This window comes from Tachypleus tridentatus, chromosome 2, assembly GCF_004210375.1.
Source record: "Tachypleus tridentatus isolate NWPU-2018 chromosome 2, ASM421037v1, whole genome shotgun sequence".
Lineage (NCBI taxonomy): Eukaryota > Metazoa > Arthropoda > Merostomata > Xiphosura > Limulidae > Tachypleus > Tachypleus tridentatus.
The window spans coordinates 152,565,255-152,580,734 of record NC_134826.1 but is presented as its reverse complement, the minus strand read 5'-3'; the positions used below and the strand labels follow the sequence as shown (position 1 = coordinate 152,580,734).

Below are 15,480 nucleotides of genomic sequence, written 5' to 3'. Positions count from 1 at the left end.
GTTTATACTCTCACCCCTAAGATGTGTCTGACAATAGTCAGTTGCAAACTCTCTTTGTTAACCTGAAGATGACCTAGGAAGGTCAAAACATTGTTCTCTCCTTATCAATAAAAGTGCTAATACCCATACCAGCCATTTTGAGATACATTTTTATTTCAAGTGGCTTTCTCATCATCAATAATTATTACTTATCTGTTTGTAAGAGAACAATGGGTAACACCATAACACAACCTATACGTGTATCTGTCGTTAAAGAATACAACAGTGGACAACAACTAAAATTCAGTGAAATCTTAATGTGTATTATTGTATTGTATGTTTTGATCAAGTTAAGTTACAAGTAGTTTGTCTTAACAGCTAAATATAAAAGATGTAAGGCTAGGCTTAAACTGACTAACTTAGTATTTGTATACACGTGAAAACCTCAGATATTATGCAATACATGTAGTTCTGAGTGACAGTTTCTCTGAAATATGTAAATTATGGCTGAGGATTGTGTTGGCACTAATCATATTGGTTTAAAGCAGATTTTGATCAAACATACTATGGTAGAATTATGTTTCTTGTCTTATGTCGAGACAGTTATTGGTAAAATACACTGTGATAGAATTATGTTTGTTGTCTAATGTGTTGGATTAAAGCACATTCTGATCAAACATACTGTGATAGAATTATGTTTCTTGTCTTATGTCGAGACAGTTATTGGTAAAATACACTGTGACAGAGATATGTTTGTTGTCTAATGTGTTGGATTAAAGCACATTCTGATCAAACATACTGTGATAGAATTATGTTTCTTGTCTTATGTCGAGACAGTTATTGGTAAAATACACTGTGACAGAAATATGTTTGTTGTCTAATGTGTTGGATTAAAGCACATTCTGATCAAACATACTGTGATAGAATTATGTTTCTTGTCTTATGTCGAGACAGTTATTGGTAAAATACACTGTGACAGAGATATGTTTGTTGTCTAATGTGTTGGATTAAAGCACATTCTGATCAAACATACTGTGATAGAATTATGTTTCTTGTCTTATGTCGAGACAGTTATTGGTAAAATACACTGTGACAGAGATATGTTTGTTGTCTAATGTGTTGGATTAAAGCACATTCTGATCAAACATACTGTGATAGAATTATGTTTCTTGTCTTGTGTCGAGACAGTTATTGGTAAAACATACTGTGATTGAATTATGTTTCTTGTCTTGTGTTTTATATTAAAGCAACTATTGAGCAAATAGATGTCTTATTTATTTCTTCTATACAGGTTAACATGAGTATAATGCAGGCTTCCATTGTGGAAGAAATAATATCATTCTCAGCTTTGGACAACCTGAAGGATTTAACGTGTGTGTCACTACTGGCTGTTCGTTTGAACAACCTTCTTCTACAATTGTATAATAGTCGTACAGCCCAGAGAAAAATACAGACATTTTCGGACCACACTTTGGAATCAGTGCTTCTTCCAAAACCTATAGATCGCTCTCTTAAGAAAGCAAGGAGTGTCACTTTACCTGTGGAATCACTTACCTTAGAAACCAGTGAAACCCAAGAAGTAGAAAATATTGTTCTTGCATCCATTGACTCAATCCACATACAGCTTCGCCGTTTGAAGAACAACAGTACCATCTTGAAGGATGCTGTGTTGACAGTGATACCTTCCTATATGAGCAAAGTGAGTTTCACGTTTGAGAGAATGACTCCAACTGATGAAGTGGAAGATGATGATGAAGATTCTTTTGACTTTGGTCAAAGCGGAGAAGAGGAATGGGTGGGATTTATAATGTTTGAATGCAGGTTAGAGGATATAAATGTGAAATGTGTCAAACGAGCTGGTTTTGAACCTCAAGAAATTGAAAATCAACAGCCAAATGAAAAAGTGAGTGAGGAACCAGGGAAATCAACGAAAGCAGGGGAAACATCACCGTCTAAAGACACTCGCAAGTCAAATCCCTCTAGTGGCTCAAGTGATACTCGATTCAGTTTTCCATCGTGTGTTTCAGAGTGTGGCAGCTCTTCAAGTAGCAGTGATGGCGGGAAGGACTTGAATCTTCCTGAATTGATAGGTGATGCGTCTTCCTTCATTGTGGAACTGAAATCAGTTTTATTCAACTTTGCTGCCCCTCCTCGTATGCCTAATACACGGAAAATAGACTTTACTAGGTAAGTAAAGTAGAATATGTTTGTCTTATTTTGTATCTCTGCTGGAAGTTCGAAACATAATCTACAAAGTAGAAAATTGTAAGACAATCAGGAAAAGGTAAATAGAAATTTTAGGCTGTTAAATGTAGAACATTAAATCTTGTTATTATGTTGTTTACAAAACAACTGTCTGTGTGTATGTATGTAAGTAAAAGGACAATAAATAAATCATTTTAATATGTTGGAGTACTCTAAGAAAATTTCATCTATTATGATTCTGTGTGAATATTTTTCCTGATCACAATATTATTTGTGGAAAAAATAAATTTTTGCTGTTTGTTTTTTAAGATGAACACCTGGATGTTATAACTGTTTCTCAAGAAAATAAACTTTCAAAAGAGAGAGGTTAAATTACATAAATCATGTTGGTACTAAATGTATTTAAAAATGGAAGTTTCTGATCAGCAATTAAAAAAAGAAAATATTATGACAAAAGAGATACTTTCATAATGGTGTTTCTCTCAACAAAATTTTACAAATTTCACAAGCTAAACACTTTTGGAAATATAAAATTAAATTGTATGGATTTTTTCAAGCTGAAACTAGGTAATGTTTCAAAAGTTTATAATAAGTTTCATGCACTTTAAGTATTTCCACTGGAAGAAGAAAAATATCAGTAGTTCTCTTCAGAAATGATTAAAGTTTAATTGGAAGTTATAAAACTTTAACCACAATGGCATAAAAACAACTTTTATTTAATAATATCAATCATCTAATTAGTTCATTTCTTATGCAAAATGGATATCTGGTGATTTGTTATGTGGGATAAAAACAAGTAATGTTTGCTCATTCAGAACTTGTGAAAAGTATTTGTTGAGTGATTTGTTTATTTACAGTTCATGGTGTTGTATGGTCATTATAAACAGGTTTTTCTCAGCTACTGCTCTTACAGTTCATGATGTTGTATGGTCATTATAAACAGGTTTTTCTCAGCTACTGCTCTTACAGTTCATGGTGTTGTATGGTCATTATAAACAGGTTTTTCTCAGCTACTGCTCTTACAGTTCATGGTGTTGTATGGTCATTATAAACAGGTTTTTCTCAGCTACTGCTCTTACAGTTCATGATGTTGTATGGTCATTATAAACAGGTTTTCTCAGCTACTGCTCTTACAGTTCATGATGTTGTATGGTCATTATAAACAGGTTTTTCTCAGCTACTGCTCTTACAGTTCATGGTGTTGTATGGTCATTATAAACAGGTTTTTCTCAGCTACTGCTCTTACAGTTCATGATGTTGTATGGTCATTATAAACAGGTTTTTCTCAGCTACTGCTCTTACAGTTCATGGTGTTGTATGGTCATTATAAACAGGTTTTTCTCAGCTACTGCTCTTCAAGAGCTGTTTGCAATACATCTTTAGGGTCACTGGACAGAATGTGTTGTGTATCTTGAGAGCTGAAGTCAAGAAACACTAGGCCACTCCAATAATGCATAAACTAGTACAGTATGGTGGGTGTTATAATACAAATACTCTAGAGTCTGTTGTACTAACATATGGTGAAACAAAAAGGCTCATTGGATGTGATTGATGTTACTGGTGCCATTTTGTATAGTGTAAATACATCTACAGCTGCTTATTCCAGCCCATCATGTCTCTTTCTGAAAATAGGGTTTCATGTTATATGAATGTTAGCTGAAGTGAGAATCGTTTCTGAAAAGTCTGTTGCTCCACATGTTTTTAATCGACTTTTGAGCTATTTTGAGTCTTTCTATAAACAGAATAAAGTAATACATAGTCATAATAGGTGTTTTTTGTCTTCTTTATTTCACTAATTGAACATTTAAATCTCACCTAAAGTTTTCATGCTTATGCATGTAGGTAGGTGTAAAGTATAACCTTGGTTAAGAAAGTGACTCACTTCCTTTTAACCTAGTTATCAATTGCTGTGTAGCTTCTCTCTGTGGTATTACTAGGCAGTGGATGGATCATGTGATAGTTTGGAGAGTAGATCATCCTTTATTTTTTGTTTGGAATTATATGGCCAACAGTGATGTAGGTAACACATATAACCTAAAAAAATAAATCATTGTAGAAATATCTATATAATGTCATGTTTTCTCAGTGTGGTACAGAGATTTGTAGATTTCTAAAAGTTTCAGTAAAGGCACTGTCCATCATCAACACTGTTTTTCATTGTTTTACTTTGTGTCTTTTCTTTACTCTAAATTTGGTCAAAATCAAGATAACTGAGGTTCTTTCTACAATACATTTTATGTCAAACATTCTGTTATAGGTCTTGCAAAGTTTCTCAAAGAATATCACAAATATACATCACTAGAAATTTGATATGTGGCCCAGATGTGTCTGCATGTTGCCATGGCATCCAATTGATATAATTGTGATCTGCTAATGTTGTGATGATTACCTGCTTTATTCCAATGTCCAGGCAACTATATTCTTGGTTTAGAAGCAGATGCACATTTTGTAAACAAGATCTTGTTGCAACTGTACCACATGCTTAGTTCACTTCAGCCTCTCTTGGATGAAACATTTTCAGGTCCAATCATAACTCACAAGGAACTTGGAACAGCAGTGTTTTCCCCATGTTGTAGTATTACAAATCTTAATTACCACTGGCTCTGTTCAGTTTATGATTACATTTTGTTGTTTGTTACTTAGAATGTAATGTCTGTCATTATTACTGACTAATATAACTACTATTTACCTTTCTGTATGTCTAACGTCAAAGAACCATAATCCATTGTTTAGATATAAATTCACAGTAACCACTGGATTCTTTGGTTATCAATTTATGGAAAAATTTTCAGAAAGTCACTAGACCTTAGTTTACTGTGGTGTTACATATGTTGTGTTTAATGTTTAAATTTATTTAACTGTATAATATTTAGTGTGTTATTGATCTTTAAAGACTTGATTGGCACCTGTTGAGCACTGCCACGCCCTCCATCAATGCTTGGCTAAAACCGTGTGACCGTCTGTTCATTTCCCTTCGAAAACTAGATAGGCAAAGAAAACAGCGAGCATGTGCCATAATGGGTTGTTTGATGGCCGAAGCTTTAGAAATGCAGAGTATACACATGCCTGTAAAGGTAAGAGGGTTGATTGAATAATAAGGTAAATGGTTTGGTAAAGTACATTATAAATTAGTTAGTGAAAGAAAATGGGTGATGTTTTGAAGTGCGTTTCACAGTTTAATACAGATAAGGAGAATAATCTGTCTTGTTGAAGGGTGTTATAGATTAACTGAACCTGTTTGTGTGAACTCTGAAGAAAGGAGATAATTATTTAAGGTTCATGATACAACTGTGGTAACCCATGGGGTAATGTAAGTGAATTATTCACTGATGCTATTGTGATAATAGCTTTTCATTTGGATTTTAAAGTAATTGGATCAGTCTAAGTTGACTCTAGACAAAAGAAAAAGAGAATTATTTAGGATTTTAGATAACACTGATATCGTATTGTGCAAAGCTTTTTTGTACATATGGTTGACTTGATTTTAATATATTATCTTAAAACAAATGGATTGTGTGCTGTCTGTTTATTGTTGACATTTATAACCAATGAGCCACAAACACCTACAATAGAAGAATTCTCAGCCCACATATATGTATACACAACACTGACAATTCTCCTTTCAAATGTGATGTTATACTGAGTTATACTCTATTTGCTGGTGTATAAGACAACCCTGGATGTTTTAGGCAAATTAACTGTATTTGTTTGAGGTTCAGTGTATAGGACAACCTCTGTTGACAAACAAGCCTAGGATGTTAGTTTTGTTAAAAAAAAATTTATAAGTTGTTTTTAAACTGTACTATCCTGAGCTCTGAGCTAATCATTATAACCACAAATGTTAGAGATAGCACAGTGCAGCTTAACTTAAGTTACAGACATGTAATAAATAAAATTAACAATTTTCATAACATTTGAACTTTTCTATTACAAAAATATTAAACCTTAAAAAAGAGTGATTTGCCATACAAATGTTACAAATGTTATTGTCATGCAGTTGGTAGCATGATATCAGTGCACTTACTCAAAGAAATAAGCAAAATGTAAAGGAACAATGTAGTTTTGGTTAAATGTGTAATTATTGTAGAGTTTTTATTGGAACTCTATCTTTTGAATCTGTATAGAACAAGAGTAAAATCAGGCATTGTTTTAAGTGTAAAACATATTATTTTATACACCAAGAAATATGGCAATTCCTGTCAGCTGTGGTCTGATGTAACACTGAACTACATTCTTCTATTAATTGTGATGTCAAAATTATGCTGAATTATAACTGTTTGGACAGTTCTGACGTAACATGTCACTGAGTCATATTTATTCTGTGAGTTTTGATGTAATGTGGTATATTTCATCTCTTCATTTTAAAGTGATGTTACACACTTTATGATTGATTTGTTTATGTTACACACTTTATGATTGGTTTGTTTATTTTGATATAAGATGAAATATGAGCTACAGTTGTCTTATTTTGATATTGATTTAAATTGTATCAATTTTTATACAACACCAAGTTATAGTTCCTTATTGATTTTGAAGTAACATAAAGTTATTATTATTGTATCAATTTTTATACAACACCAAGTTATAGTTCCTTATTGATTTTGAAGTAACATAAAGTTATTATTATTGTATCAATTTTTATACAACACCAAGTTATAGTTCCTTATTCATTTTGAAGTAACATAAAGTTATTATTATTGTATCAATTTTTATACAACACCAAGTTATAGTTCCTTATTGATTTTGAAGTAACATAAAGTTATTATTATTGTATCAATTTTTACACAACACCAAGTTATAGTTCCTTATTGATTTTGAAGTAACATAAAGTTATTATTATTCTGTTATAGTAGATGTTAAACCAGAAACATTCAGTAATAAAGTATATGAGTGATTTTTAATGATAGAAGTAGTTTCTACTTGGATATAAAGTACAAACAAATCAAAGCATTTAACCTAATAAACTATCTACCGATGTTGTGCATTTAACCTAATAAACTACCTACCGGTGTTGTGCATTTAACGTAATAAACTATCTACCAGTGTTGTGCATTTAACCTAATAAACTATCTACTGGTGTTGTGCATTTAACCTAATAAACTATCTACCAGTGTTGTGCATTTAACCTAATAAACTATCTACTGGTGTTGTGCATTTAACCTAATAAACTATCTACCAGTGTTGTGCATTTAACCTAATAAACTATCTACCAGTGTTGTGCATTTAACCTAATAAACTATCCACCAGTGTTGTGCATTTAACGTAATAAACTATCAACCGGTGTTGTGCATTTAACCTAATAAACTATCTACCGGTGTTGTGCATTTAACCTAATAAACTATCTACCAGTGTTGTGCATTTAACCTAATAAACTATCTACTGGTGTTGTGCATTTAACCTAATAAGCTATCTACCAGTGTTGTGCATTTAACCTAATAAACTATCTACCGGTGTTGTGCATTTAACCTAATAAACTATCTACCGGTGTTGTGCATTTAACCTAATAAATTATCTACCGGTGTTGTGCATTTAACCTAATAAACTATCTACCGGTGTTATGCATTTAACCTAATAAACTATCTACCTGTGTTGTGCATTTAACCTAATAAACTATCTACCTGTGTTGTGCATTTAACCTAATAAACTATCTACCAGTGTTGTGCATTTAACCTAATAAACTATCTACCGGTGTTGTGCATTTAACCTAATAAACTATCTACCTGTGTTGTGCATTTAACCTAATAAACTATCTACCTGTGTTGTGCATTTAACCTAATAAACTATCTACCAGTGTTGTGCATTTAACCTAATAAACTATCTACCGGTGTTGTGCATTTAACCTAATAAACTATCTACCGGTGTTGTGCATTTAACCTAATAAATTATCTACCGATGTTGTGCATTTAACCTAATAAACTACCTACCGGTGTTGTGCATTTAACCTAATAAACTATCTACCGGTGTTGTGCATTTAACCTAATAAACTATCTACCGGTGTTGTGCATTTAACCTAATAAACTACCTACCGGTGTTGTGCATTTAACCTAATAAACTATCTACCGGTGTTGTGCATTTAACCTAATAAACTACCTACCGATTGTTGTGCATTTAACCTAATAAACTACCTACCGATTGTTGTGCATTTAACCTAATAAACTACCTACCGGTGTTGTGCATTTAACGTAATAAACTATCTACCGGTGTTGTGCATTTAACCTAATAAACTATCTACCCGTGTTGTGCATTTAACCTAATAAACTACCTACCGGTGTTGTGCATTTAACGTAATAAACTATCTACCGGTGTTGTGCATTTAACCTAATAAACTATCTACCAGTGTTGTGCATTTAACGTAATAAACTATCTACCAGTGTTGTGCATTTAACCTAATAAACTACCTACCGGTGTTGTGCATTTAACCTAATAAACTACCTACCGGTGTTGTGCATTTAACCTAATTAACTATCTACCGGTGTTGTGAATTTAACCTAATAAACTATCTACCGGTGTTGTGCATTTAACCTAATAAACTACCTATCGGTGTTGTGCATTTAACCTAATAAACTATTTACCAGTGTTGTGCATTTAACCTAATAAACTATTTACCAGTGTTGTGCATTTAACCTAATAAACTACCTACCGGTGTTGTGCATTTAACGTAATAAACTATCTACCGGTGTTGTGCATTTAGCGTAATAAACTATCTACCGGTGTTGTGCATTTAACCTAATAAACTATCTACCGGTGTTGTGCATTTAACCTAATAAACTACCTACCGGTGTTGTGCATTTAACCTAATAAACTACCTACCGGTGTTGTGCATTTAACCTAATAAACTATCTACCGGTGTTGTGCATTTAACCTAATAAACTATCTACCGGTGTTGTGCATTTAACCTAATAAACTATCTACCAGTATTGTGCATTTAACCTAATAAACTATCTACCGGTGTTGTGCTTTATCATTTCATGCCTTTTCGCTTTGCTATTTTTTTGTCACTTTGTTTTTTTTTCAATCAAATCTATCCAGGAGAAATTCTCCACCATCAGCTGTGCTTGGCTAGTCTTGTCTTTTCTTCCCATTAAACCAAACCTATCTGTCTTAGACAAGTATTTGTGATATACTTACAGAAGCCAGCTGGTCCCAAAACATGCATTCTTAGGGCCCAGTCCTATAGCTCTTTGTAAAATGTACTCTACAGTAGAGATTATTAGACAAATTAGTGAATGAAGTAGTTATGTAAACTGTGAGAAAACTAAAGATTTTGTGTCTTAGTTTATTTTGTTGTGAACTTGAGAACAACACACCAATCAATGATACTTTTAAATTATATTTATTTTGTATATTAGAGACATTGACATAAAAACATAGTGTCATTAGTGTATTATTAAGCAGTTTAAGTTATTCTTTTACTGGCTGCTTAATTTGTTCAGAGCTTACTTCAAGCTTTTAAAAACTAACAAAATGTTTCAAGGAAAATATGTAATGATCAACAATTAGCATTTTTTAATGGGTGTTGGTTTATGTGATTAATTCAGTGTTTCTTCTGTGTTGATTTTTAATACTTTTCATGGTGGTAGGGTAGTAGCAATTCATTATTTACTTTTAACCTGTGTAACTTACTTTAGAAAATAATACACACAAGACAAGTAAAAGTAATAATGAAATATTATTTGTCATAATTAAATTATTTTTGCCAGTTTATAGTTTACTTTGTATATTTTAGAGCAAGTATTTGGTTAACAAAGCAACTCCCTTGGCCAAGACCTTACAAGAAGACCCATCTTGTCAACTTGTGCTTGTTCTAAAACGATACTTGAATCAAGTTAACCTAGATGAGGTGGAAGAAAATTTGTCTCCCTTACACATTCCCCAGTTAAAAGCATTGTTCCATGGACTAATGGCTCTTAGTCGACAATGGAAGAACATCTTGTATGTGCCACTTCTGCTGGAACAGAATATTAGGTTTCGGAAGAGTTTACGACCTATGAGTGTTTCTTTTGCAGGTGAAAGAGTAAATATGTCCACACAGGATGATGTAGAGAAAACTTCTTTAGAAGAATGTGAAATTTCTGATGAGACTACTAACTTGTTAGTTGCAGAAGGTGGTTCTATTCCTCAAGGATTTTCTTCAAAGAATGGTGGGAAAGCAGAATCTTCCAAAGCTGATACATTAAAAGTGTTCTCCAGTCCAGATTCTGCAACGGACTCTAGCAGCAGCCAACATGATGCCGTAGACACGCAAGATGGAGGTGCAGTCACAAAAAGTGGAAAGAAACGACTGCCAAGTTATGTACCCAGATCTTCAAGGGCTAGTGTTGCTTTTCCTTTACTAGGTGGACCTTTGGATTCTCCGGCACGTTACGCAGGCAATGCTCCAACTGTCAGCAGGCTTGGTGGGTTCTTCATGCATCCATCCCACATGAAAAGAAATGAAAGTCACCACAGTCTAAAATCTGCCACATGGAGCTTATCAAGCATGGAACCAAACTTCCCCACATCAACCATTGACACACCAAGAAGAGGAATGATGGAAAAAGAAGAAAACTTTAGTGATGAAGATCTGTATAAGTGGATGGCTCGTCAACAAGACTACATGCGAGGAGGCCTGTCTAACTATCAATATCGATATAATGACCCAAATGATCAAGAATCAAAAATGAACACATTAACATCAGAGAATAGTGGTGATCTTGATACATCATCAGTGTTTCCTCAGGTGGCATTTGCTCCTTTGGGAACCCAGTTAGCAGATGCCCATGTGATATTTCAGGTGCTGTTAGACAAATTAGGAGTTCCAATACAGACTGGTAGTCCTTCTATATCAAAGCTTGTTGGTCCTAGAGCTTCTGTTTCAGGAGGTATTTCTTTGCTGAAAATTGATATTGTGGAATCTGAGTATCAGAACAATGCTCGCCACAAAAATAAGTCACCATTTGCTCATTCTTCTGCATCCCATGGAAAGTTCTTCATTGACACTAGTATGGACACTCCAGCCTTTATCTGTGACAGGTTTTCTGTTGAGATTGGCGTTAAGGATGTGCGAGATTTTGAACAAGGAGAAAAAGGATTGGAACAAGATGGGAAAGTAGCAGCTCTTGTCTTTACACAAGAAGGATTACCCAATACAACATGTGTGATCAACTTCAGCATTAATGTTAATTATGTTGCTCAGCAGATAAATATGCCTCTGCTACGTCTGCTGCACCAATTTTCTACGATGTATGAAAATATCAAAGAAACACGATCGGAATTACATGCCATAAGACCTGGTTCTTTGAAAGAGAAAGAAAGTCAAGAGGTCTTCAGAAGAAGAGTACTCCATCATCAGATAGCCAGACAGAAACTTTCCACCCACACTCACCACATGGCACTAGTGTTTCGAAACCTTCCACTCCAACACCAACTCCTACGAAATCTTCTGCAGTAGGAACCAGTTTTTCTGTAGGCATTAAACGTCCTCATTCCCTTTCACAAAGGCTAAGAGCTAGTACTAAGGGTTACACCAATCTTCTAGAGCTTACAGTAAAGGATGATAGGCCTTCTAGTCCATTGAGCATAACACCCAGTGAATCTGTGGCTATAGACATCCCAGACTCGTGTTCAGTTCCTCTCTCAGAACCCAATCTGATAACTGATGTAAAAGATCTTCAGCCACGCTGCTGGCGGACAATGTTTTACCTTCTGGACTTGTATAATACGATGCCAGAAACCAAGACAGTCACTGATAGGTAATCACACTTTCTGATTCAAAATTAAACAACCAGAAGTCATTATTATTAAGGATATTGTCTTTTGTAATAAGCTAAAATAGTGTAATCTTTATATTAGCCTAAGTTTCATTACCAATACACCAAAAGATATGAAATTATGACATCCAGTGTAAAGAATGTGATTTGTCTTGAAAACATTTGTTGGCATGATTACTTAGTGCATTTAATGTGAGACATTTAACATGAAACTATGCTATAAATCACATTTCAGTACCAGTTATACAATGGATTCATAATGGGACAAACATGATAAAAGTGGTTGACAAAATAGTTTATTTTCAAGATTTCATCTTTCTGAATACACTTATTCCATCTTTAGAAAGATACTTATTAAGTACAATCATAGTAAGTGGTAACTGGAAGGATAAGACAACAACAACAATGAAGAAAGATTAGAGATTACGTTGTGAAACAACAGGGTTTCAAGTTTACAATTTAAAACAGTAACTAAGTAAATTACTGATATTGTTGTTAGTGCATGTCTTTTTAACACTGTTTTCAGGTTTCACTGAAGATGGAATAAGTAAATTCAGAAATGTTCAACCTTGTAAATAAAAGGTTTTGAGTTTTGCCAACTATCTTTATTATTAGGCCATTTGTACAAAATATATACCAAGTTATAAACTTATTTTAATGAGAACTTTTAACATTTTACAAGTCACTCGTGGTTATAACATTCACATGTTGTAACAGAATGATCTATTTCTGTGTGTATACTCTGTATGCAGTCAATGTTAGGCTTGTATTTTTTCTGATGTATAATGAAAAAGACACTCTTCTTGTAATGTAAGACCCTGTTTAAACTGTTTTACTTATAATCATGTCTTTCCCTTATTTAACTATATGTACTGTGATATCATCACATGTAACTGAATCTTTTGAAACCATGTTTCAGGATACAATTAAGGTTAGCAGAATTGAAATTTGGAACTGATTTTTAATTAACCACTCTTTGGAAGTAGTTATCTCTTATCTCTTTTAGTTTCATCTTCTTGTCAGAGTATGTCTAGTGACTAACCTGAGATGATTCTTTATTAACAAATATTTAACAATGTATCTTATTTTTATGAATATATAATCAGACAGACAGACAAGGGGCCTTATAATAAAAATTTTTTACTGAAATTACCATTTGTTTTCTGTGTTGTTATAAGCTAATCAGATGTAGATCTCTCTCCCTAACTACATTCAAGGTGGCAAAAACATCACAAGGGACTTTGAACAATAATTAAACAAAAGTAGTTAATCAAGACGGCTGATATGGGTGTTAAAACTGTTATTAAAATAAAGTAAAGAACAATGTTTCAACCTTCTTGGGTCATCTTCAGGTTACATTTGACTGCAATGCCACCTACAGTCTCATACACGTTTATGTGCTTGTCCCTAAGACCTGTGCCTGACAACTGTTAGTTGCAAACTCTCTCTTTGTTAACCTGTAGATGATCTACGAAGTAAAAAAAAGAATGGTTCCCTACTTTATTTTAATAAAAGTTTTAATACCCATACCAGCTGTCTTGATATACATTTGGACTTAAGTGGGTTTACCATCATCACAAAGCGTAGTTACTGTTCATTACAGTAAATATTCAATTTGATGGTCATTAACTTTTAAGCACTTATTGATTCAAGGTTCACAATCAGTAATATCAGCATTTACTTTTATAAGGAAGAAAGTTGGTACTTTGTTATTTTTATACATAACACCAAATGGGTGTGACATTACACCATCCTGTATAAATGTATAAAATAATGATTTAATTAGTGGAATGCAGTTATAATAAACTATCAATTTATGGCAGACAAGTGAGTGTTTTTCAGATGTTGAGCGCATACCTTAATATCAAATTTCAAAATTGAACCATGAAATCTGTTTCAACAAATTTTAACTCAGAAGCTTGTTAGAACTGATATTTTGTCATTTCTTAGTAACTTCTATCAAGTAAACAAAAATAAAAGATGACAAAACTTTTTATTGTGTTTTTTTTAAGCTCTAACCTTTCCCGCACAGGCATCATTTACTGTGCAAGTCACCAGCTTTAGTGACTTACATTCAAATTTAATTAACTTACTTTTTCTTTATGTTATATCAATTAGTATAACGTAAAATTGTAGCTAATAATCCATATTTTAATAGTATATAATTTTAAGTTCTTAATTTTATAAGGCAATATTTAAAACAATCCTGAATTTCCCTAGTGTTTTCTCTACATTATCCATCATCCCCCAGTGAGGATACAATGAAACATACATTACTCACTGTTAAATTGTCATTCCTCAGACAAACCATATTATTCATAGTATACAGTTCTGTTTGGTTACAGAGCCAACAAGTAAAAAATCAGACCCCTCTTGTCATGTCCTCCCTTTCAGGATTTGTTAATAATTCTCTCTTATATTTAATTTTATATTACATATAACAAATACAGAGCTAGGGTTTTTATCAATCAAATAATGTGTTATGTTACATTGTTTTAATTAATTAAAATTAATTTCTCTGTTAGTATGAGCTGCATTCCCACAGGAAATATAATGAGTAGTTTAGATGAATTTGTAACAACTCTTGTGGCATAGTTAGAAAGCCAGAAAAATTATAATAGCAAAGTCAGATATTTTACTTTTTGCATGCTTTTGTTTTATATTGTTTGTGCATTATTTAATTAAATAAAAATAATTTAGTACATTATTACCATTAGTATAAAAAAGTAGGTTCAAGTGCCATTGACAGTTGACAGTAAACAAAGACGTGGGTAAACAGTTTCTTTCTTCTTTTTCATGTTTATATTTATTGTTATAAAAGAAACTAAAATGTAAAATTATGAATTTATTTAGAGATTAGATTAGGTAAAATTAAATGATAGTAATAATATAATAATGTTTCATAAGACATGCACACCAAAAGCTTATTCTTAATGCAACTCGGTAGTGTAACATGAGTTCAAAGTGCAGTGAACCAATAAAATTTAAGTATAAATAAACATATACTGTTACGAACTTAGAGCTACTTAGGATAAACAAAGATTTCATGTTACAACTTGAAATCATTCTACAAAATAAAGAAAAAAGGTAATACAGTATAATGGTTGTAGACAGTTGTGTATTCTATAAATTATTGACATGACTTGTAGTTTTAATAATAAAGTATAATGGTTATAGACAGTTATGTGTATTCTATAAATTATTGACATGACTTGTAGTTTTAATAATAAAGTATAATGGCTATAGACAATTGTGTATTATGTAAATTATTAACATGATTTATAGTTTTAATAATAAAGTATAATGGTGGTTGGTAGTTATGTGTATTATGTAAATTATTGACATGATTTGTAGTTAAAATAATAAAGTATAATGGTGGTTGGTAGTTATGTGTATTATGTAAATTATTAACATGATTTATAGTTTTAATAATAAAGTATAATGGTGGTTGGTAGTTGTGTATTCTATAACTTATTGACATGATTTGTAGTTAAAATAATAAAGTATAATGGTGGTTGGTAGTTATGTGTATTATGTAAATTATTGA

At 32.6% G+C, this 15,480-nt stretch overlaps 1 protein-coding gene across 1 annotated transcript in view; it reads left to right on the top strand.

Moving 5' to 3' along the window:
* LOC143245648 (bridge-like lipid transfer protein family member 1) overlaps positions 1-15,480 on the top strand; it is a 225,671-nt gene that overhangs the window by 73,754 nt on the left and 136,437 nt on the right. Inside the window, 4 exon segments of the mRNA XM_076491997.1 lie at positions 1,271-2,166; positions 5,078-5,258; positions 9,911-11,434; positions 11,437-11,915. Of these exon segments, the coding sequence (XP_076348112.1) occupies positions 1,271-2,166; positions 5,078-5,258; positions 9,911-11,434; positions 11,437-11,915 (3,080 nt within the window).